This window comes from Taudactylus pleione, unplaced genomic scaffold, assembly GCF_031769625.1.
Source record: "Taudactylus pleione unplaced genomic scaffold, aTauple2 ptg000444l, whole genome shotgun sequence".
Lineage (NCBI taxonomy): Eukaryota > Metazoa > Chordata > Amphibia > Anura > Myobatrachidae > Taudactylus > Taudactylus pleione.
In genome coordinates this window covers 176,129-201,109 of record NW_028284846.1, presented here as the reverse complement: position 1 = coordinate 201,109, position 24,981 = coordinate 176,129, and the positions used below count along the sequence as shown (strand labels likewise).

Here is a 24,981-nt window from a genome sequence, read left to right as displayed (position 1 = left end):
TTACACATCTCTGGAGACGAGCTGTTCAGCGCAGAGTTGGACAAAATCGTAGCTACCGTGGCAGCCTCAAAATCTGCCTTTCTGCCATCAGCAGCTGTCCCTAAGCCTAGGCTGTCCTTCTTTCATTCCTTTCGCTCCCAGGCAGCCTAGTTCTCACAAGACCACCAAGCCGCGATCCAAGCAGCCTTGGTCGGCCAGACGTCCAGCTTCCAAGTCTGATGACAAACTCTCCTGAAGGGGCGGAGCTCCTCCTGTGGGATCCCAGGGTGGGAGAACGACTTTTTCTATTTGCCGACTCTTGGTCCAAGAAGTGGTCTCTCAGGGGTACGCCCTCACCTTCCTGAGGCTTCCTCCCCAGCAATTTTTTTGTACAGACCCCTTCAAGGCCCTGGCCCTCCAAGAAGCTATTCACTCCCTGCTGACTTCAGGTGTGATAATATCAGTTCCTTCGGCTCATCGAAGAACTGTTTTTTTTATTCCACTCTCTATTTGGTACAGAAGCCCAACGGGTCACATCGGCCTATTCTGAATCTCAAATGCCTCAACAAATTTATCAGAGTGCCCAAGTTCCGCATGGAAACTCTTCTCTGGACATTGAGGATGTCCTACAACAACATTACCAGTTTCGGGTGCTGCCCTTTGGTCTGTCAACAGCCCTTCGGGTTTTTACCAAAATAATGGTAGGTATGGCGGCCCACCTCAGTCGCCAGGGAGTCAGGATCCTACTATACCTAGATGACCTCTTAATGTTGGCACATTCACCAGCTGTTTTACAACATCATCTCCAGCTGACCATTGCCTGCCTGCAAGTACCTGACTGGCTCATCAATTAGAGAAAGTCCTCCCTCTATCCCACACAGCGGATGGTACATCTGGGTGCATTCCTGGATTCTCGAATACAAAGGATCTCTCTGCCAGCGAACAAAATTTCGGCACTGCATTTGCGCGTGCACAACTTGCTCCGCAATCGAAGGGTATCCATTCACTCAGCAATGCAGGTTCTTGGATCCGTGGATTACACCCAGTTCCACTCCAGGCCCCTTCAACAACTGATTCTCTCCCGGTGGAACGGGCAATATCATCTGATCTGGTTCCAGACGTATCCTCCTCCCTCCAAAGGTCCGACTTTCCCTCTCATGGTGGCTGCAGACATCCCATCTGTACAGGGGTCACCCCTTCTGGATTCCAAATTTGGAGCTGATCACTGCAGATGCCAGCCTTTGCAGATTGGGCGCGGTAACCGGTCATCATGCCTTTCAGAGTTGGTGGACAACCCAGGAAAGTCACCAGCCCATAAACATTCTGGAGCTTCGAGTAGTGTACAGAGCACTCACTCTGGCGCAAGATTTCCTTCGGGGCAGGCCGGTCCAAATCCAGTACAACAACGCGACTGCGGTAGCCTATCTCAACCACCAGGGAGGAACGCGAAGTCGGGCAGCCATGAGTGGGAAGAGTGGGCTGAACACAACCGCCAATCTCGGCAGTGTTCATCCCCGGAGTCCTCAATTGGGCAGGCTTCCTAAGCCATCAGGATGTACACGCCGGAGAGTAGGCTCTCCACCCAGTTGTCTTTCATCTCCTGGTGGACAAATGGGGTCTACCAGACATAGGTCCCCAGGTACGGGTCCAAGACCAGAGACCCCTCAGCAGCCTTCGTGGACTCTCTGGCAGTGAAATGGGACTTCAGTCTCGCATACCTCTTTCCTCCGATCTCCATTCTCCCGAGGGTTCTTCGAAAATTCAAGCAAGAGGGCGCCATTGGTTCACCGACCTATGACGACTCTCCATATACACTCCTTTTCCACTTCCTCTACAGCCGGATCTACCCGGACCTAACTCGTCTGTCTTTGATGGCGTGGCTCTTGAGTCATCCCTCTTAAAGGCCAAGAGTTTATCTCGCTCTGTGGTCCAGACGATGCTCAGGGCGTGTAAGCCTTCCTCAACCCGCATCTATTACAGAGTTTGGCACTCTTGCTTTCAATGGTGCTCCCCCAGAGATTATGACCCTACGTTTTTTTGAGGTTTCTCGGGTGCTTGCCTTTTTCCAGACTGGGTTAGACCTCTGCCTGGCCTCCCTTAGAGTTCAGGTTTCTGCACTGTCAGTCTGGTTCCAGCCAAGGATGGCTCACCTGTCTGATGTTAAAAATGTTCTTTCAGGGTGTTCTCCACCTTCAACCTCCCTTTGTCCCTCCGTTGGCCTCGTGGGATTTGTCCTTGGTTCTCTGGGCTCCACAGACTTCTCCGTTTGAACCTCTGGACTCTGTAGACCTCAAGTGGCTGACTGCGAAGACTCTTTCTCCTCTCTATCTCCTCTGCCTGCCTCTGATTTGGCAGCACTCCCCCTTCTTGATCTTTCATCCGGACAGAGCTGTCCTCCGTACCCGGGCTGGTTAACTCCCTAAAGTGGTATCCCGGTTCCATTTGAATGAAAAGATTGTGGTTCTGCCCTTCCAGTCCTCATACCTCTGTGCAGGTGAAGCCTCCCTGGATGTAGTTTGTACTCTTTGGGTCTACGTGGATCGTACCAACTCCTTTCGGAAATCGGATTCTCTTTGTTTTGTATGGCTTTCACAAACTGGACTGGCCAGCTCTGGCTCAATGGCTCCGCATGACAATCTCTCAGGCTTACACGCAAGCTGATCTTCCTGTTCCAGCACATTCTACTCGGTTTGTGGGATCTTCTTGGGCGGTTTGCCCTGGCGCTGCTGCTGAACAATTGTGCAGGATAGCCACATGGTGTTTCGTCCACACCTTCCTCAGGTTCTATGCCTTTGACACTTTTGTCTCTCAGGATGCTTCCTTTGGGCGCCGGATTCTCCTTTCTGCTCAGGAGCGTCCCCACCCTTAGGGAAAACTGCTTTAGGACATCCCTATGGTTATTCCTGTGGATCTCTATGGACCCTGAAGAAGAAAATACGAGTTATGGTAGACTTACCTCTGTTAACTTTTTCTTTGAGGTCCATAGGATCCACAGGGCGCCCACTCTGACTCACCTGGCTTCATAGGGTATTTTCCTCTTGGTCACTGATTCCCTCATCTTCTGTGACAGTGTTTCTTGTGTGTACTGTTCTTCCTTCTCCTCTTTCCTGCTCCTACCTTGGGCTTGTTCACAAAACTGATTCTACCTTTGGCCGGGGGCTGGTTATAAGTGGAGGAGGCCTGGGACATCCCGGTAGCTGAAGCTTTGACTGGTGCCCAATTAGCTCCAACCACTTACACCCCATGGTTATCCCCGTGGATCCTATGGACCTCAAAGAAAAAGAGTTAACAAAGGTAAGTCTACCGGAACGCTCATTTTTATGGCCAGCTTAACACGTCTGTTATGTGTTTAGAAAAATACTTCTTCTGCTGCTTCAGACATTTTACGTTGTGACACATTTCTGGAACATATACAAATATGGTATTTATGAATTGTACTGATAGGTGTTTTATATGAAGTCTTTTGTACTGTTCTTCAATAACCAGGTTATTCGATTGGCCCATATAACTTACTTTTTTATATTACTATGCATCTAATAAAGGTTACACGTGTAATGGCAAATGAGGACCATTATTCTTATGAGACTCAGATAACACTTGTGGCATTCCCATAGGATGATCACAAAGAGGAGAATGATATGGCTGCTAAGCGTGCTGCTCTCCTGGAGAAGAGACTGCGGAGAGAACGGGAAAATCAGCAGAAGAAGCTTGAGCTAGAGATGGAGCTAGAACTGAAGAAAGAGGAAGCACGGTGAGAGTTGACGTATTCTCTTAAGCTGAGTACACACCTTTTCGATCTGAAGTTGATCGGGTTAAACGATCAGCCAAGTACGGTGTCCCCTGCATCATCCCTGGTCATCCAACCCCATTGCACACTGCAGACATAGCTAAGTGTGTATGGGCTTCTATGACATCGGGAGGTCGGGCCGAGAAATATTAAACAGCCCATAAGATGCAACCTCTCGATCCCAACCGTTGCAGGACTGTTATAAGCCATTTCTTGGCTAACGCTCCTGCAACGGTATGCAGTTGGGATGCCGATGGTCTAAATGCCAACCGTCGGCATCCCGATTGTCTAATCTCAGCAAGGGTCTAATCACAGGGATCGAAATTCCGACCCCTGTCATTTTACCTACGCCGGGAGCCCGGTATCCCGATCGAAGGTAAGCCGGGCGCGGACAGCCGTTTTAGGTTAGGGGCTCCCAGGGAAACTTAGGGTTAGGCACCCCCCGGGAGTGTTAGGCTAGGGGAAGGGAGGGTTAGGGATAGGCACCCCCGGGGGGAGGTTGGGGTTAGGCACCCCACCAGAAGGGTTAGGTTTAGGCACTTGGGGGGGAGGTTAGGGTTAGGCACCCCTAAGGGAGCATTGGGGGGGGGGGTTAGGTAAGTTTATACTAGGGGTGAGCAGGTTCGGTTTTACTCAGAGTTACTAGGATCTTTTTATTGGCTATCACCTATCATGTGTTTTGGATAGCCAATATAATCAATCCGAATTTGCGGTAAAGTGGCGATAAGAACCCAGTAAATCCGAGTAAAACCGAGCCTGCACATCCCTAGTTTATACATACCTTTAGCACTGTCGGGATCTCCACTGGTGCCAGTCTTCCGGTGTTGGGATCCGATCCCCTGCATACACACCTTTACAGTCGTCAGCCCATCACCGATATCAGGTGATCGAGCTGAGAATTGTATAGGTGTGTACCCAGCTTTGCTCTTCAGCAGGGAAAAATATCAGCATGCATGTGAATGTTATTAATGCTAGTCTGTGGTGGGGAGTGTGCCATCTCCTTCTGTACTGTATATTTATTCTCATCTGTTCTGATCAAAATACTAAGGCCAGGGCAACAAAAGGGATTTTTTTTTTTTGTTACGCAAACAATATTATATGTAAGTAACTTGGAATAGAGTGCAGCTACAAGTCTTCATTTAAAAAGCTGAAACATATTTCATTTGGACCCTGCTGCGTTTTTCGGGGGACAGTTACAGAAGTAAGCAAACTTCATAGAAACCCTGTTGAGACATTGGCCCTCATTCAGAGCCGTACGCTCTGAGCAGAGCGCACGCTCTGAATGAGGGCCGGGCTCCATTTTCATGGAGCGTCCTCCTGGACGCTCGTATAGCTGTGGGTCACCACCCACAGGCTATACGAGCGTGCATTTTGATGGCCGCGATGGTCGAGACCATCGCGACCATCGAAATTGCGAGCCGGAGCCTGCGGTTGAGGTTTTCAACCGCAAGCTCCGGAGTGATTTTGGCTCTATCAGAGCCAAAATCACTCCCACTGACATCACTAGTGATGTCAGTGGGCCGGCTTCTGACGGGAGGCGTTCCCGTGGGAACGCCCCCGTCAGGGAGGCACGCCCACCAAAGGGGGCGTGCTGTCAATCAACATTGACAGCACGCCCCCTTTGATCGGACACAACGAGCGAAGGACTTTCCTTCGCTCGTCGCGTCTGGCGCATGCGCACGACGGAGCTCCCTCGGTCGTGCGCATGCTCAGTGCATAACATCGACCCACTTGCGAGCGGACAGCCGCTCGCGAGTGGGTCTGAATCAGGCCCCTTGTTCCTTAAGCCAGGTACACACTGGGCGATATATCGGCTGTTCAATTAAACCGGTATATCGCAAGCTCGTTGGCGGGTGTGTGCCCCCGATATCTCTGTGAACAACTATGTTCACAGACATATTATTGCATCAGTTGTGGAGCACAGCGGATGGCCGATATATCTGCAGATATGTTGGTGTGTACAGGCGACCTGCCAACCACCCCGTACAGATGCTGCAGTGACCCAGCTGTGAGCAAATTTAAATGCCCGTCCAGTTGTGACATCAGGCTCGACACATCAGGTGGACGTTTCGTAAGTGTGTATGTAGCATTAGTGTACATTTGGCTATGTGGAACCAGAAGTTGACTGGCTGTACTCTGTCACTGTACTCTGTGTACAGTAACAAAGATGAAATAACAAATGCCCAAAGGAAACCGGCGGTGCTAGTGGTTGTGTATAGGTTAGGTGGCTGTAGGGGGTGTGGTGCAAAATGTCGACATTCAGAATGTCAACACCAGACTTTGTCTGTATATTACCATGGTTATAATGTCAACATTATGCATGTCGACATAAAATTTTTCTACTATGATAGTCCTAACCTAAATCTGTAATGTCCAGATTGTAACTGTTGACATATTGTCCGTGCCATCTTTCAGAATATCGACAGTTTGACTACATCCCGGCTGTAGTACAGCGGTTACAATTTTGCCTTTCAAAGCCCTGTGAATAAGTTACTTTGGGCCCCGAATGGGCATGATCCAATAGTAATCAACTTAACGAAATGTATTATGTGTGCTTCCTGATTCAAAAAGTGACGTTACTTGTGTCTTGCGCACTGTTCAGTTTTTCATTTCAACGTTAATATCACATGAGTGAGTTTAGGTTCTTACCTCATCTATACTGCTGCAAATGAGCAATCTTACACTTCATCTGGGTTTATTCTGCTTTGAGCTAGTCTGTATTTATCCCACCAGTAACTGACTGTTTATTCTCCACAGACGAAAGTCAGAAGAGGAACGTAATAAGAAAGAGGATGAGAAGGCCAGACGGGAGTTTATCAAACAGGAGTACATGCGCAGGAAGCAGCTGAAGTTAATGGAAGAAATGGATTCAGTTATAAAACCTCGAATGAACCTCAGCAAGTCTAGAAAGCCCAGACCTAAATCCATGCACAGAGACCAGCAGGCTGAATCGCCTAGGACGCCAACCGGCGCTCCACCAGGTAAATATATGGTCGCACAGTAACTATAAGGCAGTTTGCACCACTGGTTTTAGACCTGTTCTTTCATTTACACCTGTATAATACAAAAATATCTACTTATGTATAAACTCCTGTAATCCGTGACTCCTGATGCCATCACTTCATTGTCCAGAAGACGCTCTCTTATCATCAATGAGCGAAACCATAAATGCTTCTATTATTGGATGTGTGAAGGCCAATCATCCATCTTACATCGTCTGATAAATCTGCCAGTGTTTTGCACTGATGAGATTGCTGAGTAAGTTCTCGGACTACATACCAGTTGTCTGTTACATAGACTTGTACATAGGGCACCAGTGCCACCTCTGAGGGGGTAAAATACCACACTGAGCAACTTCATTCAGAATAACAGATCTTTGGGCTGGCAGGTACAGTATCCTGTCTGCTGATTTCCTACCAGGTGATCCTACTGTATATATTACATTTCTACCAGTCATTAATGGCATTAATAAGGGAACCTGAAGTTACTTATACTGATATGCTATTTTTTTATTATATACACTAGTAAATGAACCCAGCATCTGCCAGGTCACCTCAGTATTTCCTCCCCCTTCCTGTCGCGTTATACTGTGCCCCCTGTTCCTGGTCCTCATCTGTCCTGTCGCTGTGACGCGCATGCTACAGCCGTGATTATTTCTCATATGTGCATGATGACCTCATTTTCATCAGGCTTCAATTTTAGTAGAACAGATTAAGCCAGTGGTTCCCAAACTGTGCGCCCTGGCACCCTGGGGTGCCTCTGGACACTTGCAGGAGTGCCTCAGGTTGGTCCAGCACCAAATCAAATTATTTATGGTCAATGTAATGTAAATATGTGGACAAACAGAAGTGCAAACCTGTCACCCACTACATAACTAAACTCAAGGATGACAGGTCAGCACAATTTACTTCACTTTACTACATGTTTTTCTGAATTTCTCAATAACAAACTTAAACGTAGAGGTGCCGTGAAAACAATGCTGATACTCTAGGGCGCCGGATTCAAAAATGGGAACCACTGGATTAAGCAATATAAATAAAGCCTGTTACTATGGACGTGCATCCTGTGGTCTGGAAATATTTAAATTAGATAAGAAGTGTGCTTGTTAACAATGCACATAGGCCATACCCCATGCTGGCACAACTGTGGTTTCAGAACCTAAATAATGAGATAAATGTTTATTAATGCAGAATGGTTCTTGTGCAAAAAATAAATATTTGCATCCCTCAATGTGGTTGGCTTCATAAGCGTAGGATGGATGTTGCTTACGGAGTTAGGGGTGGGCCAGCTGTTGTTGAACTACAATTTCCAGCATGTTTTGCTACAGTTTTAGCATGGCCAAATAGCAAAACTGTGCCAGGGCATCCTGGGATGTGTAGTTTTACAACATCTGGGGGGGCACTTATTGCCCTCCCCTATAAAGAGGAACACTCCTGGATATCAATACTGATATAGCTCATATGTGATTGCTGATGTTTCACTGGCCAAGACTAGATATACGGTGATCGCAATATACGATATATCATACTGCTACAGAATATACGATATATCATTCTGGGTACACAATATACGATATATCATACTGCTACAGATCAAAACGATATATCATACGCTTAGTATAGTGGGCCTGATTCAGACCAGTTCGCTAGCAAGCGATCGCTCGGAGCAAGCGATGTTTTACAAAGTGCGTATGCACCGCTGTGCGCGAACTAGTCTGAGCTATCGGAAAGCAATCACTCGCCCAGCAGAGACAGCCCAGCTGAATGAGTGACAGGAGAGGCCGTTTGTGGGTGGTAACAGGGGCAATCCACTGGAAACGGGGGAGTGGAGGTGCGAACGCAGGCCTGCCTGAGCATCCTAACGCCGTTTCAGAGGCATGCATAATTAACAGGCAATGTCATAGTACACGTCACCTGGTTGAATTATACACTGAAGTGCTCGCATTGCTTGTGGTAGGGTACAGTCAACTGCAAGCGCTGCGGTCACTTCCTGGAGATGACGTGCGCTAGTGGGCAGCTAAAGACTGGCTGGTGGGCGTCTGTAAACACAAAGTGATCGCACGCCAAGACGTAGTGGGTGTAGTTATGAGTTGCCATGCGATTGCCTGCTTTGAGATCAATTAGCTGAATTTGCATATGCAGGGAGCGAGCGTCCGCATCTAGTGACCGGGTCTGAATCAGGCCCAGTGTGTACACTTGTCGTTCTGTTCTGCACAGCAGATGAGACGATGCAATGAACGACGCGGTGCTGTTACATGCAGCATGTAGTCACACATTGCGCCATCATATACCAGATCGCGCCGTGTATACGGCGCGTGCAATGTATCGTTAGATTGCTTCGCACCAATGCTGGGTTGCACATTGTATAGTGTGTACCTAGCTTAACATATATGCTCTGAATGTGTACAATAAACAGTAACCACTACTGTATCCACTGGCCCAGAGAAATCTGATCTTGTATGGGGTTTATCATTGGTACCTGAAAGTCAACTTCTTTAGTTGTGTTATATATAATTTGCTTGTGGTGTCATATAATAAAAAACAATCTAAAGAATCCAGCTCGTCCTTTTAAAAGTATATACAGTAAGTCCAGCACACAGCAAAGGAGACGCATCAGCATAACAATCCTGGTAAATATTATAAAGTGCAATGGGCAGAGATGGTTGCAAAAAAAATTAGTCGATAACCAATTATCCGTGTCAGGGTGGTGAAATGTAGATTACTGGCATCTCATTGTGACACTTATGGGGCTTCTTTACTGTATGATTGACTTTTTCACTTCTTGAAATATATTTAATTTGATGTTTTAAAACGTGCTGGTCTCTATTACTTTTCTTCATTTGCACCATGCACTCTGAGCTTTTTGCCTTGTATGTGCTGCTCACATAGCATCTGCTCTAATAAAAAACTTAGGCTAGATCATATACATATACACATAGTAATTGGCGATGTGCCACCAAGCTTTGTAGACATGTCGGCCAGTTACAGTACCACCGACATCACAAGTTTTCACGCGCCCCTTTATACTTTATGGGATGTCTATTGCATTGAATTGAGTTCCCCCTCAGATGAATTAAACTATACATACCTGTCAAAATCTTTTATTACCCTTTCCAGGGCAGATTGTGAGACAGAGCCTATGGAAACTAGGATCATGTATTAATGCCAGAATACCAAAATAACATTTTACCAATGGTGCTTACCCTCACATTTGACAAGCTGGTACATATTTCAGGGAGTGTTAATAAACAATTGGCATAATAACTTATATTCACTTTGGACCCGAGCACAAGGCACAATACCACTTGTGTTTTTGATTTCACAGATTGGGTACCTAAAAATAAGTTAAGGGCAGGTAAAATCTAAGAATATTTTGAATTTAGGATGTTCGACATATACTTGGAATTTGACCTATGTGCCTAATCTCTTATCTATGAATATGCTCCACCAATGTCAGCCCATTTAGTGGGTGCAGCCTCACTGAGTGCTATATTGCTACCCATGTGACCCATCATTGCTTGCTTCTATGGGATGTAGTTATGATCCTGGCGGTCAGGATCCCGGCGCCAGCATCCCGGCCGCTGACATCCTGAAGGTAAGTATTAGGGTTAGGGGGAGGGTCAGGGTTAGGCAGTAGGGGAGGGATAAGTTTAGGCTGCGGGGAAGGTGGGTTAGGTTTAGGGGTAGGGTTAGCCTACCTACTGGTAGGTGTCTGCATTGTAACCCAGTCGGGATGCCGGCGTCGGGATTCTGAGCGCCAACATACAGTACCTAACCTGCTTCTACAAGCCATAGTGTACCCTCTATTTCCCCTACCTATACACTCTCCATAGCTTTTATCATTTAGTTTATGGTTATCCTATGTATATTTGTAAGATTTATGTAATTGTGTTCTCATCACTGTACAGCTCTGTGGACACCTTGTGGCATCCTATAAATAAATGTTAGTAATAAAATACATGTATGATGAGGCTGTAGGCAAACGTTTTGTGAAGGACTAACAGTGGCTCTCACACTTGCGGGAATATTTAACTAATTGACCAGAGTGCAGCTGCCAATCAAGGAAGGCTGCGCAATGTCTCCAAAAAGGCAATAAGTGATATATCACCTGCGCAGTCTAGTCATATTCATTCCAAGCCATGTATTATAAAAACATTTATTATCAAATCCCATAAAGAGATTAGCAATATAAAATCACAAGCTATACATTAAAACAAATAATGCAGTCATAAATGGCTTACCACTTATAGTATACGGGGGTAAATAATGACCAAGTCTGTATAATGTCACCTTATATGATGCTGTTGTTGCTGCATATAGCTTCCACTGGTGTCCTAAATGCTCACTCATAGGGTGTCCACGTGTGAGTGTGTCACCCAGTGGGGCTAGTGTCCGGTTTCAGTGTCCCGTATTTCAGCATGACACCTGTTTTCGGTGTGCTCCGTACGATATGCTACAATTGGAATACAGCAGCCGTGGTGTTCTGGATAACACTTGATGTATTAGAAAAGCTTGGTTGCTGGAGATCGTGGAGAGTCAGGCTGGGATCCAATACTCTGTCTCCGGCATACCCAGCCCAATGCACCACAGTCAGGACGTAGCAGCCGTGTTATTCCGGATATCAAGCTCGGCTGCTGGAATTTGCGGAGGGCTCAGGTGAACACAGGTGCTCTGTTTATGAGAGCGTGATATGCGCTTCAGCGTATGTTTAAGATATCAGATGTTGTAGCACTGGCTCCATTCAGCAGCCGCAGCCTAGTCTAGATGTGGGGGTATAACTGGTATTAAGGTGGTATTGAGGAGATTCCACGGAATACTGTAAGTAAGGTGGAAAGGACTCAACGCGTTTCTGTGCTCATAAGCACCTTCGTCTGGAGTTTTTTGAATATCCCTAATTAGACGCTGAAAGAAAATGGAATGCAGGAGGAATGGCAGTGTGCACAGGCTGTACGCTTACTGTAGAGCTTGTGCACATATCTGAAAAATATATATTTGCTGTATCACCTATTCATGTCTTCTCACAAACATGTTCAATCCTTTTATAATATATTTACTGTGACATTAGGTGGCCAATTTTAAACTTGCAATAATTCTTGTGTCCATGAACATTTTAATTAAGAATTTTTCACCCAAAAAAACCCCAAAAGGGCTGAAAACACCCAACTGAGGGCTTTCCAGGTATTTCCGATTAAAATCCTGAAATCTAATAGCTGCTTATTGTGCCTCAGTCCCCCACCTACCACTGCTGGTCCACTCTTAGAACCAGATGAGCTTTCCAGTATCCACTGAATGTGGTGATATCAGGCCAGGGGAACCACTAGGACTTCCCCAAAAACAATTGAGATTCTACTACGCTCCAATACCACAGCAATTAGTGGTGACGATGAAACCCTAAATGGAGGCTTTGTTTCTATAAGGAGAATCTGATCAAAGTGTAAAATGGGCGAGAGATTGGAACATTAGTGCTAGAAAAGAGTTAAGAAGGTCCCCAAATGCAGAGGGAGACCCTAATCAGTATCGTTGACTACCGTTCACTAAGACTATAGTATAAAGTTGCTACTTCTGCATTATATTAGGACCATGTCTAAATGTTCTCTTCTGTATAAGGCAAGTAAATGTAATGGTGCTTGAAGAACATATGATAGTGTAGGAATTCCTAATGCTTTAATTTGCTATATACACACAGATAGATTTTCAGGGGTTGGGTACAGGAAGCCGGCTGTCAGAATACCGACAGCAGCATCCGGTCAGTTAGAGTCCAAACAAATTAGGTACTAACCCACCTTTCCTGCAGTCTAACCCTAATACTTACGTCAGGATTCTGGAGCCGGGATTCCGACTGCTGATGGTATTCCGGCATCGTTATTCTGACAGCCGGCATCTCAACCACCAGGATGCCAACTACATCCCATTTGCAGTGGTGGTGATGAGCGCCAGAGCCGTAACTAGACTTTTTGGTGCCCTGTGCCAGAAAAACTATTTGCGCTCCCCTCATTTTTCAAAGGGACATAATGCACCCAAAAAAGGGCCATGGCTTCATGGGGAAGGGCCAGGGAAGAGATCCGCACTACCCTAGTTACGGCCCTGACGAGCACCATCAACTCTCTGTATTGCGCATTTAATGTTTGTATAATATTTTTAGCTCTTAAAACAAAAAAAGAATTTCTTTCTGCATGTAAAAAAAACAATAATGAACAAAGAATTTACCAAAAATATACACTGGAAACCGTAAGTATAATATATTTAATTTATGCATTATGTCTTTGTTACTTTAGCCTCAAGCTTTTCCCTGGCCTCTCTGAATGCTGGGGACAACGAGAGTGTGAATTCCGGGAAAAGAACACCAAGGTAACAATATTTAACAGAGAAAAACAGCTCTCAAAATATTTTTGAAATGCCCAAAATGTAACTCTTTCAGTGATTTTATATTTTTAATACAAATTTAGAAATCACTTTCAAAAATGTGTAATGCTGCACCTAGATGACATGGAATTGGAGCATTGTCTGGGGGCACTGTTACGTAATTTGATAATTCTCCTTCTCTGTCTACAATTTGGAATCTGGTGGTTTGTTATGGCAGCCTATGCACTATTAGTTTGTGAATTGTGATAGTGACTTCAAACTGGTTATTTGAGCCATATCTAACTGTACATCACGGTGAAAGAAATGTATGGGGTATGCAGGCAAACAAAAATGTATTTTGGGATGGATAAAAGCACAATATACAGTATACTGCATAGATGGAAAAGATGATAATGATATATAAAACCTTGCATGAGAGGGCAGCCCTTACTTCATTACATTTTTTTATATGTGATGTTATATTTGATAGCCCTTTTAGGTCAGAATCTGTGGAAGGATTTCTTTCACCTGTCCAGTGCGGCAGTCGTAATGGAGAGAAAGATTGGGAAAATGCCTCCACAACTTCTTCAGTGGCGTCGGCTACAGAGTATACAGGTGTGTTACCCATGGGCAGTATATATAATAGTGTGTTTGTGTGGGTATATATTTATGTACATTGAGCTCTCTCTTTCCCTCGCCAGTACTCAAAGGGCTTTTAGTAAACTAAAATGTACCAGTATTGTGTTTAGAGTGCGACAGAAGTTTTAAAGGAAGAGAGGTGAGTGCGCAAACAAGCAGCTGGTACACAAGATGTTTAAGAGGTGCCCTCTGCCCTCCAAATATAGATAATGTGAAGAAGAAGAAGAAGGTAAACACCCCAGTTCCAGCGCTATAATTACTAAGATACTTATGGTCATTAATAGGAGCTGTGTCTTGCAGTATCCAACAGTTTAAAGGTTGGTCCTTTTCTCAACACACAGGATTTTCATGTAAGAAATAAAAAAGGTATATAGTGCAATACCATTTAATCACATCAAATAACAATATACATAAAAGAACACAGTATTAAACTGGGTGATGAATATGAATATAATTGAGAATCCCCAAACGGCTGGAGGACAACAATTACCGGATTTTAGAAGAAAGCTGGCAAAAACAGATCTTTTTTCCATATGACTCAAACACCGTGGTCCTGTGTTGAATGTCAGGAACAGGTTCACTGTCAGCATCCCTTGTAGATCCGCAAATGTGTCATCAGGTTGGGTCCCAAGCAAAGCAAACCAACGCGTTTCGACCCGTATCTGGGGTCTTTTTCAAGGTTAAAGTCCGAATGGTCATAATGTCTATTTCAGTCCATTAAATACTTGATCTAATCTCAGTATATCGGACGCAGCTGGTCTCTAGACAAAAAAAGACTACAAATCCCATGACCACTTGCTGCGTCCGATCAATCTCCTATTTGTCAGAAACAAACATGTGATTACTCTCATTCCGCTCGGCATATGTACAACGTCACTTCCGGTTAGTATCCATGGCAATCAGACACATTCACGGAGCAAAAAGACTACACGTCCCATGATTCCTTGCTGTAATCAGCCGATTTCCTGTATCAGAAAGCGAGCACGTGACTTCTCCAATCCTACTTGGTTTATGCGTTGGAATAGCCTGTTTTCATATAGCGTCGCTTCCGGTATGTAACTATGGAAACCGGAGTTGTTTACATCATAATAGGGAACGACGTCCTTATTTCAATCACTCCATAATGCAGTGCATACAAAGCCAGCGGGTAGGAGATAATTAAACAAAAGTGCTGTGTGCTTGGCGATCACTGTTCTATAATCAACAAAAACAACAATAAATATCACATTTTTAAAAATATCACATTTAAAATATATATAAAAAAACTGATTCCAGGAGGTTAATAAAGTGAACGAGATAATAGAGGAATATAGGGAGGGTGAGCAGAAAAGGAAAATAATGGCGGATTACAAAAACCATTTTATTTCAAAATCGAGGTTTAATCCTCCTGGTTTTAAAGTGCCCAGCTCATAGATTTTTTTCATTTCCGCCTTGGCCAGTTGTTTTGGTAAGTCTTTTTGTCTCCAATTTCCTTTAACCCACAGTAGCCCTATAAACCTTCTTATTGCTGATGGTAGACAATTGTGACATTGTTTAAAGTGACAGGACAAAGCATGTGTTTCTAGACCTTTCCTTCTATTACGAAAATGTTCTCCTAATCGTATTTTTAAAGGTCTAGAAGTACGTCCAATATAGTACAATCCACATTCACACTCAATAGCATATATAACACTGCTGGTATTGCAGGTTATAAATTCTTCAATAGAGTGTATCTTACCATTAATATCTATTTGTGTGGTTTTTGTTGTGCCGTTACTTTTTATGTGGCGGCACGCAATGCATACACCACATCTGTGGAAACCCTTAGATTTTATAGTCGACATGGTTTTTAGTTTTGGTACACTCTATTGAAGAATTTATAACCTGCAATACCAGCAGTGTTATATATGCTATTGAGTGTGAATGTGGATTGTACTATATTGGACGTACTTCTAGACCTTTAAAAATACGATTAGGAGAACATTTTCGTAATAGAAGGAAAGGTCTAGAAACACATGCTTTGTCCTGTCACTTTAAACAATGTCACAATTGTCTACCATCAGCCATAAGAAGGTTTATAGGGTTAATGTGGGTTAAAGGAAATTGGAGACAAAAAGACTTACCAAAACAACTGGCCAAGGCGGAAATGAAAAAAATCTATGAGCTGGGCACTTTAAAACCAGGAAGGATTAAACCTCGATTTTGAAATAAAATGGTTTTTGTAATCCGCCATTATTTTCCTTTTCTGCTCACCCTCCCTATATTCCTCTATTTATCTCGTGCACTTTATTAACCTCCTGGGATCAGTTTTTTTTATATATATTTTAAATGTGATATTTTTTAAAATGTGATATTTATTGTTGTTTTTGTTGATTATAGAACAGTGATCGCCAAGCACACAGCACTTTTGTTTAATTATCTCCTACCCGCTGGCTTTGTATGCACTGCATTATGGAGTGATTAAAATAAGGACGTCGTTCCCTATTATGATGTAAACAACTCCGGTTTCCATAGTTACATACCGGAAGCGACGCTATATGAAAACGGGTTATTCCAACGCGTAAACCAAGTAGGATTGGAGAAGTCACGTGCTCGCTTTCTGATACAGGAAATCGGCTGATTACAGCAAGGAATCATGGGACGTGAATGTGTCTGATTGCCATGGATACTAACCGGAAGTGACGTTGTACATATGCCGAGCGGAACGAGAGTAATCACATGTTTGTTTCTGACAAATAGGAGATTGATCGGACGCAGCAAGTGGTCATGGGATTTGTAGTCTTTTTTTTGTCTAGAGACCAGCTGCGTCCGATATACTGAGATTAGATCAAGTATTTAATGGACTGAAATAGACATTATGACCATTCGGACTTTAACCTTGAAAAAGACCCCAGATACGGGTCGAAACGCGTTGGTTTGCTTTGCTTGGGACCCAACCTGATGACACATTTGCGGATCTACAAGGGATGCTGACAGTGAACCTGTTCCTGACATTCAACACAGGACCACGTTGTTTGAGTCATATGTAAAAAAGATCTGTTTTTGCCAGCTTTCTTCTAAAATCCGGTAATTGTTGTCCTCCAGCCGTTTGGGGATTCTCAATTATATTCATATTCATCACCCAGTTTAATACTGTGTTCTTTTATGTATATTGTTATTTGATGTGATTAAATGGTATTGCACTATATACCTTTTTTATTTCTTACATGAAAATCCTGTGTGTTGAGAAAAGGGAAAAAAAGGAGATTTGCCCCCCAGCACACTGCAGCAAAAACAATACTTAAATCCTACATGATAATAGCGATTCAGAGGTATTAGTTACATACATTTGCAAATATATGAATAAGCGCCAGGCCAATCGTCAAGGCTCCTCTATACTGGCGTCCCTAGCATTAAGGTTTTCACGTCTGAGAAGCAAGGCACCCCAAAAAAATTCCAACCAAGGACCATCCCCAGGGCATCACACGAAAAGGGAAAAAGGTGATAGTGAAGTATAAAGAAAAGATGTGTAAGTATAAATCAATAAGTGTTAATGAAATGAGAGAGAATTAAAATGACATAAATAATATGTATGTAACTAATACCTCTGAATCGCTATTATCATGTAGGATTTAAGTATTGTTTTTGCTGCAGTGTGCTGGGGGGCAAATCTCCTTTTTTTCTGTGTTCAGAGTAAACCCTGCCCTTTACAAGCACCTGTGTTATGCAATTAAGCTGATCTGAGCAACTACCATTTATTTTGCAAGTTTGGAGAGGCATGAAGGCAATCAGCATTAGGAGGATGTGCTGATGCTTATAGTGCCATGTGGAGGTTTTTTGGGGTACCTCCAAGGTAAGTTAGCGCTCAGCTTTTATATGTACTGTTATCATGCAGTACATCAATTGTAATTATATGACCCAGAGTGGGTGCTACTATTATGTAGCAATAATTATTTTGGGGTGAGCGTTTGGGAGTGGGGCCCCCGGGGGGGTTCTGACTGGGCCTTTCTCATGGCATCACCACTTAATTCACATAGAATACTTTTATCACTTTTCTATTTGTTTGTATATTATTTATGTCATTTTAATTCTTTCTCATTTCATTAACACTTATTGATTTATACTTACACATCTTTTCTTTATACTTCACTATCACCTTTTTCCCTTTTCGTGTGATGCCCTGGGGATGGTCCTTGGTTGGAATTTTTTTGGGGTGCCTTGCTTCTCAGACGTGAACCCCTTAATGCTAGGGACGCCAGTATAGAGGAGCCTTGACGATTGGCCTGGCGCTTATTCATATATTTGCAAATGTATGTAACTAATACCTCTGAATCGCTATTATCATGTAGGATTTAAGTATTGTTTTTGCTGCAGTGTGCTGGGGGGCAAATCTCTTTTTTTCTGTGTTCAGAGTAAACCCCGCCCTTTACAAGCACCTGTGTTATGCAATTAAGCTGATCTGAGCAACTACCATTTCTTTTGCAAGTGTTGAGAAAAGGACCAACCTTTAAACTGTTGGATACTACAAGACACAGCTCCTATTAATGACCATAAGTATCTTAGTAATTATAGCGCTGGAACTGGGGTGTTTACCTTCTTCTTCACAGTATTGTGTTTAGTCTGTATTTACTTGTATGTATACATTTCCAGTAATCACAAGTGGACAGGTCACTGCTACCCAAAGATTGCATCACATATTCTAATTCAGTGGTTCTATCTCCACCTTCTAGGAGATGGAGATTGATTAGAACAATTTTGGTGTATGAACTTTGTTTCATATTGAGGTGCTCGGAGCCTCTTATCACAATTCTGTGCTCCTTCCACTAGCTGCCGCTCAGTGTTTGGCTCCTTGCTTACATATCCTCACATCTTAACACTGTACGTGTCACATATAGCTCTTTCCTCTATCACATCATAACACAGGTTACTGCTAACACAGTTACTGCTTTCCACAAGATGATCACTATTGTCTATCGTTTCTGTGGACATTCTGATGCTCTGACTGTCTGTACTGTGGACATTCTGATGCTCTGACTGTCTGTACTGTGGACATTCTGATGCTCTGACTGTCTGTACTGTGGACATTCTGGTGCTCTGACTGTCTGTACTGTGGACATTCTGATGCTCTGGCTGTCTGTACTGTGGACATTCTGATGCTCTGGCTGTCCGTACTGTGGACATTCTGATGCTCTGACTGTCCGTACTGTGGACATTCTGATGCTCTGACTGTCCGTACTGTGGACATTCTGATGCTCTGACTGTCCGTACTGTGGACATTCTGATGCTCTGACTGTCCGTACTGTGGACATTCTGATGCTCTGACTGTCCGTACTGTGGACATTCTGATGCTCTGACTGTACGTACATTTTAGGGTACTCATTAAATGTAAGATAAACTATATTATCCTGTTAGAACCTGTTACCTTTTTTCCTCTAACATTATACCAGTGTTTACCATCACTTTTTCAAAGGTTCCACTTACAGAACCCTAGGACCATCCCAGTGTAATAAGACTGTCCAATAGAATTTATATACACCAGAGGGGAAGCTGGGGCATTTTTACAGTATATACACCAGAGTGGAAGCTGGGGCAAAATGATCCAATTTAAAGAATGACCCTGAGGGTAGTATAGCCCATAAGATTATACAGCAGCTATCATTTGTCTAATACATTGTAGAAAATTATAGCTACAATCTGGTTGCTATGGGTAATACCTTCCATGGTTCTTTATTTCAGGGGGGAGGAAGGTCTGGGGAGCCGTTGACTTGTGAGAGTCTGACAAAGGTTGACCATGTAATAATATAGTCCAGGTTCACCAGGGTGCGCCAGCCAAATTTAGAGAGATTCCTGGGATTGGTTACTGCCTGGAGTGCAGGAATCCAGGGGAAGCTATGAACCATTTGACACTTTGGAGTTGAGGATCAGGATAAGGTGTCGTCTGATGACCACAGACACTGGCAATATCACTGTCATATGTGAAGTCTTTTATTGGTCTTCTGAGCCTGGGTAAAGCAAGTTTTTACTTGCAAAAAATTATGTGATGGACATTAATTAATACTGTACCTAATTTGTTCAAAAAGTATATAAAAAGGGACAGAGTTTTCTAATTATTCAGTACTTGAACATACATTTTAGTATACAGAATGCATCAATGGAATTCACATACCTTTTCTTCTAGAATGAGCCTTTCTGTTTCTGTCCTGTTCAGTTGCATCCGTTTTCTTTAAAACAACATGGCAAAATGCATCCAGGCTTCTGGTGTAATCCCCATATTGGCATTCATGAATTATAATTACCGTTATTGTGGGATGGTATATGCACATACATAAGCAATCTTGTGGAAAACAAGGAGGGAGACATGCCTAATGCTGCCAACTGTCTGTGTATTTGGGAATGTAGGTTCTGTAGTTATTTAGTATCTCTGCATAGTTGTGAAGGTTATGCCAAGAATAAAGCTACACTGGGTGTCTATTTAATAACCACACAACGTAATCAGCTTGGCAGTTCCCACTCAGCAAACGTGCAGTCATAAAATGTAGCAATAGCTGAATTAAATTCTGTAAAAATATAGTATGTATTAAAAATATTTGTTTATTAATTAGAATTTATTATATATTCATTACATTTAATCATTTTTAGAAAAGAGGGTGCTACGTGTTACATATGCCATTCTGGGTGTCAGTGTGAAAACTAAATTCTTATAAAACAGGGGAACTTTTTCTGTTAACTTTACCACACTTCTGACCAACATAAATTTAAATCATGCAAATTTATGTGCATATGAATGAGCCTTGTGTTACATACAGATTAATTTATCACTGGATTGGTCCAGCCCTTCCCACTTATTATTGCCTTTACATGGAAACGCAGTAAGTGGCTGGGCTGAAATATTCTGTGCTGCTTCCAGTATTCTAATGCTCTGATTGGCTACAGGTTGCTTTAAAAAGAGCTACTCTATCTCCTGCTCTTCAACCTATTTCATTTTGATGTACAGTATGAACCACTACTGTATTCCAAAATCACCCCTATTCGTTGGCAATGTCATCAGTATTCGTTATACACACACTATGTATTAGTAGGTATTTTATAACCCTATAGACACTGTGGATTATAAGGTTCTATAAAAAAAAAAATCCTAATCTGTGTTTTTAGTATACTTTTTCTTTTTTGTTAATCATTTTCTCTTACAATGTAGTGTCCTATATGTTCTCAGCTGTTAATGAGTGCTTCTTGCCCACAGGACCAAAGTTGTACAAGGAGCCCAGTGCTAAATCCAACAAATATATCATCCAGAATGCGATCTCTCATTGCTGCCTGGCTGGCAAAGTGAATGAAGGCCAAAAAAACAAGATTCTGGAGGTTTGTACTAAGCTCAATTACTAGTGCTCATATGAGCCTAAAAGAATGTACTCCACATTGCTGGCTGCTATCTTTATGCTGTGTGCTTGTGCGTGTGGTTTTTTTTGTTTGTTTTAATGCTGTGTATTAAAAAACTAAATAGAAGACATTTGCTTCATGGTGACTGAAGTATATCGTCTCTGACGCAGGCATAAATGTACTTAAAACAAAATTGAGAGGTGTAGCCTTTAGGTACTTCTATCTCTATGCAATTGCCAATCTACTAATTCACATTGGTGGCCTCATACCGAATCTATAATGCTTTATTTACCTAAGTAGTACAATCTATCCCTCTCTTCTTGCATAGAAGTCCATTTGCATTACGAAGAAAGTACTTTTTGATCAGATGTCTGGCAGAGCATACAGTATGAGCCATTTGTGAATTAAACACGTTTGTGTCCACTTTCAATAGTGAAATCGTGTACATTTTTTAAATAAAAGTTTGCCAGTTGGCAGGAGGCATCTGAAGAAAAGACGCCTTCTGTCTGCATCGCAGATCCCAGTGACGCAGCATCAGATCACGATGGTCGCAGCCATTCGCCATCTGAGTAAACCTAAGCTTGCTCAGAATGGCCTCAGAAGATGCAGACCCTGGCCTCTGCATGACTACAAAACATGGCAATACTCCCCCATTTTATAAAGTTGACCCCATGGCCGTCCCCCTGGCTGTGGCTTAGGGGGCCCAGCATGCGATGGCGCAGGAGCTGTTCTGCACATGAGCAGTCCCCCCACCATCGTAGCAGTACGCTAACCATCAGGTTTGTGTATAACTGTAAATCAGGCCATCTATGCGTTTTTACTGGTGTTATTTATGTTACAAACGCTAATACAATGCAGAAAATGAAACCTGTGGATATAAGGCCTTACAGATGAGGATGTGAGTTCTGTTATTTCCTAACTTTTTCTTTCATAATCACACAATACATGTCCGCTAAATCTGTCTCACAGGTAGGTATAGATACATTGCATTCCAGTTTTATAAATGCAGAGTTTCTCCACCAAAACAGCAGAAGAGCCAGTAACAATCATATGCGAATGATCTTATTACTGATTGAATATATGAATTAAAAAAATACATTGTGAAAGTTTCTATCTTAACTGCTGCTGTTTTCTCCTTTCAACTGTTTTATTCTGTGGAGTTTTGCAATTATTATTATTAATTTAATCATTTTCAGTCTGTACTATAGGTCAATTTATTCACCACTGTTTGACTTTTTCTTCCAAAAAACATTTTATATTTAAGTAGAAAACCAAATATATATTTTACACAAATACTTTAAATGATTGCATAAATGTATCCATACAGATTAATGTTAGACTTTCTATGAAACAACAATAGATTACTGTTTAATTTTATAATTTTTTTAATTATTAATTGAATAGATCTCCCCTATTACGTATGTTTAATGATCTATCAAAATGTGGTTGCAAAGAAGCACACGTTAACTGGCACAAGTGATTTAAGAATTGGGCAACGCTTGTTGTGCTTTCATTATAAGGAGATAATTTGTGGTTGAGTTCAGTGTTCTCCAATAACTTCATAAAGGACATACATGAAAGCACACTGTACTAGAAAAGTGATCTAACCAGATTGGTTTCTGTGGATTATATCACCTTGTTATACGTGTACCAGTTTTCAGAACTGCCTCCAATATGTTTGCATGTTATGTGGGCAGGTGACCTAGTTACCCTATGTACATTGCCTTTTTTAAATTTATATGGATCTTCACAATGCCTCCTACTTCAACAAATGTCCTGTATCTTTTATACTTTTAATTATCAGTATTACTGACATTATAAATTGCCCTTCTGCACCACAGGAAATGGAGAAGTCGAACGCCCACAACTTCCTGATCCTCTTTCGCGACTCGGGGTGTCAGTTCCGATCTGTATACACTTACTATCCAGAGATGGAGGAGATTAACAAGCTGATAGGCATTGGGCCGCGCTCCATAAACCGTAAAATGATGGATGGCCTCTACAAGTACAACTCAGATCGCAAGCAGTTCAGCCTCATCCCAGCCAAAACTATGTCCGCCAGTGTGGATGCTGTGACCATACACAGCCACCTGTGGCAGGCTAAGAGACCTATGACCCCCAAAAAACTGCTCTCTCCCAAGGCATAGCAATGGCTGGCGAAACATTGACCCACCTGACATTTGTTGCCAGTGAGACTTTTGTTAGGTGAACACAGACACTTCGTACTGCTGTCTTTACACACAACTGGAATGTAGGGCAGTATTGATGAGGGGGGTGGGGTGGGGGGGGCTAACAAAGGGATGAGGGAGGGTGGTTATTTATCAGAAAACTTTTTTGACTCGCGTAACTGGGAGGTTAAGCTGTATGTTATCTGAATTCAGGGGGCACGTACAATATGGACTCAGACAATGAAGCACTGATATTTGCCCATCTTAAGTGAGTGGAATGACTCAACATCACTTGCCATCTTTATCACTTTTATTTCTGGGTTGCGTGCGTGCAAGATGATGTTGAGTTCATATGGGTAAATTGAAACTTTGTTTTGAATTTTATTTTTGGATTTTTTGCTGTTTGGAGAAGTGTGTGACTGAAAGAAGTTGAACCATATCCCTGCCAGGAGGGCAGCAGCAGCACATGTGAGTGTTAGTGAGCTCTCTAGCAGTAGGAGGGCAGTGAGAATAGGCCAGCTTACCTCAGAAATGCAAAGCCAGTAAGCATTTATTTGGTTGACAGCATCACTTATTTGTCTGCAGGTTAAGTGTTACAAGGAAAGGAATATATAATTCCCTCTCCAGTCTGACATTCCCAGAATGCACAGCGCTACTGTACAGCGCCTAGTGTAGTCAATACACATTTATACTCTGTTTATTTTTATTGATTTTTATCACCTCATGTAGCGTGACTATATCTGTTTTTATGTTATAACTATTGTTTTTAATTCTTTAATTATCTGTTGTTCGGTATAGAGCATAGATCCTTTATATTGGCAAACACTAGTCTTAACAGTTTACTGCTGTCGACTTAATGTCTCCGAATAACTTATGAGATTTTGGGTTTAGCTTTTGTAAAATTCACAACTGCTAAAGTATTTACTTTGTCAGTATGTGTGCAAATGAAGACCACCTACTGTGTGACCTTACACTGGTGGGCACAGCTAGATGTATTGACATAACAGGCTAGAATTACTCTTGACATAATATCAGACTGTCATCAGGGTCACTTCACATGAAATTGCTGCAAGCTAAGCTAGACCCCCTCACCTGGTACAGTAACACAGCATATGTGCTATGCTCATTATGTGACACAGTGGACCAAGTAGGGTAAATCCAGTGCCAATGTAAAGAGAGAGAAGCAGTGCTAAAAGAGCGGGAGGTATTAGACAGTAAGATAAAACACTAATGCTGCAGGACAGGACACCTCTATCTTGTCTGGTTAGTTGCATGCACTTTCAAGAATGAAAGAAAAGTGTGTTTGTGGGTGTTTTTTGTTTTTTTTATTGTCAATTTTAAGACCAAGTATGGTTGTTTTTACGAGAAGTATTGTAAAGTGTTTCATATCATGTGAAAATTTACTTTTTTTTTTTTTTAAAAGCTAACTTCAAAGAGAAATGATATGGTCATTACATTTTACACAGTGTTTTTCACTTTAAAATCTATTTTTATTATATATATAAGGAAACAGCATGTTAGGAGTATGAATTGTATTGTAATTTAATTTTTTATACTTATATATTGGGGGAATGTACGCTAGTTAATTTACTCATGGAGTTCACACAACTGATGTTTAAAAATATAATTGTATAAACAGGACCAGATTAGTATTACAAATGCAGCTAGTCAAGTTATGAATGTATGGGATCATCCAGTAAAAACCACAACCAGAGATTACATTTTAGTACAG

The 24,981-nt window shown here is 42.4% G+C and overlaps 1 protein-coding gene across 1 annotated transcript in view; it reads left to right on the top strand.

Annotated features, from left to right (window-relative positions):
• CAMSAP2 (calmodulin regulated spectrin associated protein family member 2) overlaps positions 1-23,387 on the top strand; it is a 136,976-nt gene extending 113,589 nt beyond the window's left edge. Inside the window, exons 12-17 of the mRNA XM_088447898.1 lie at positions 3,594-3,730; positions 6,524-6,747; positions 13,041-13,113; positions 13,598-13,722; positions 20,945-21,063; positions 22,923-23,387. Coding sequence (XP_088304024.1) covers positions 3,594-3,730; positions 6,524-6,747; positions 13,041-13,113; positions 13,598-13,722; positions 20,945-21,063; positions 22,923-23,228 — 984 coding nt within the window. The 3' untranslated portion in view covers positions 23,229-23,387. The remainder of the gene's footprint in view (positions 1-3,593; positions 3,731-6,523; positions 6,748-13,040; positions 13,114-13,597; positions 13,723-20,944; positions 21,064-22,922) is intronic.
• The last annotated feature ends 1,594 nt before the right edge of the window (positions 23,388-24,981 follow it).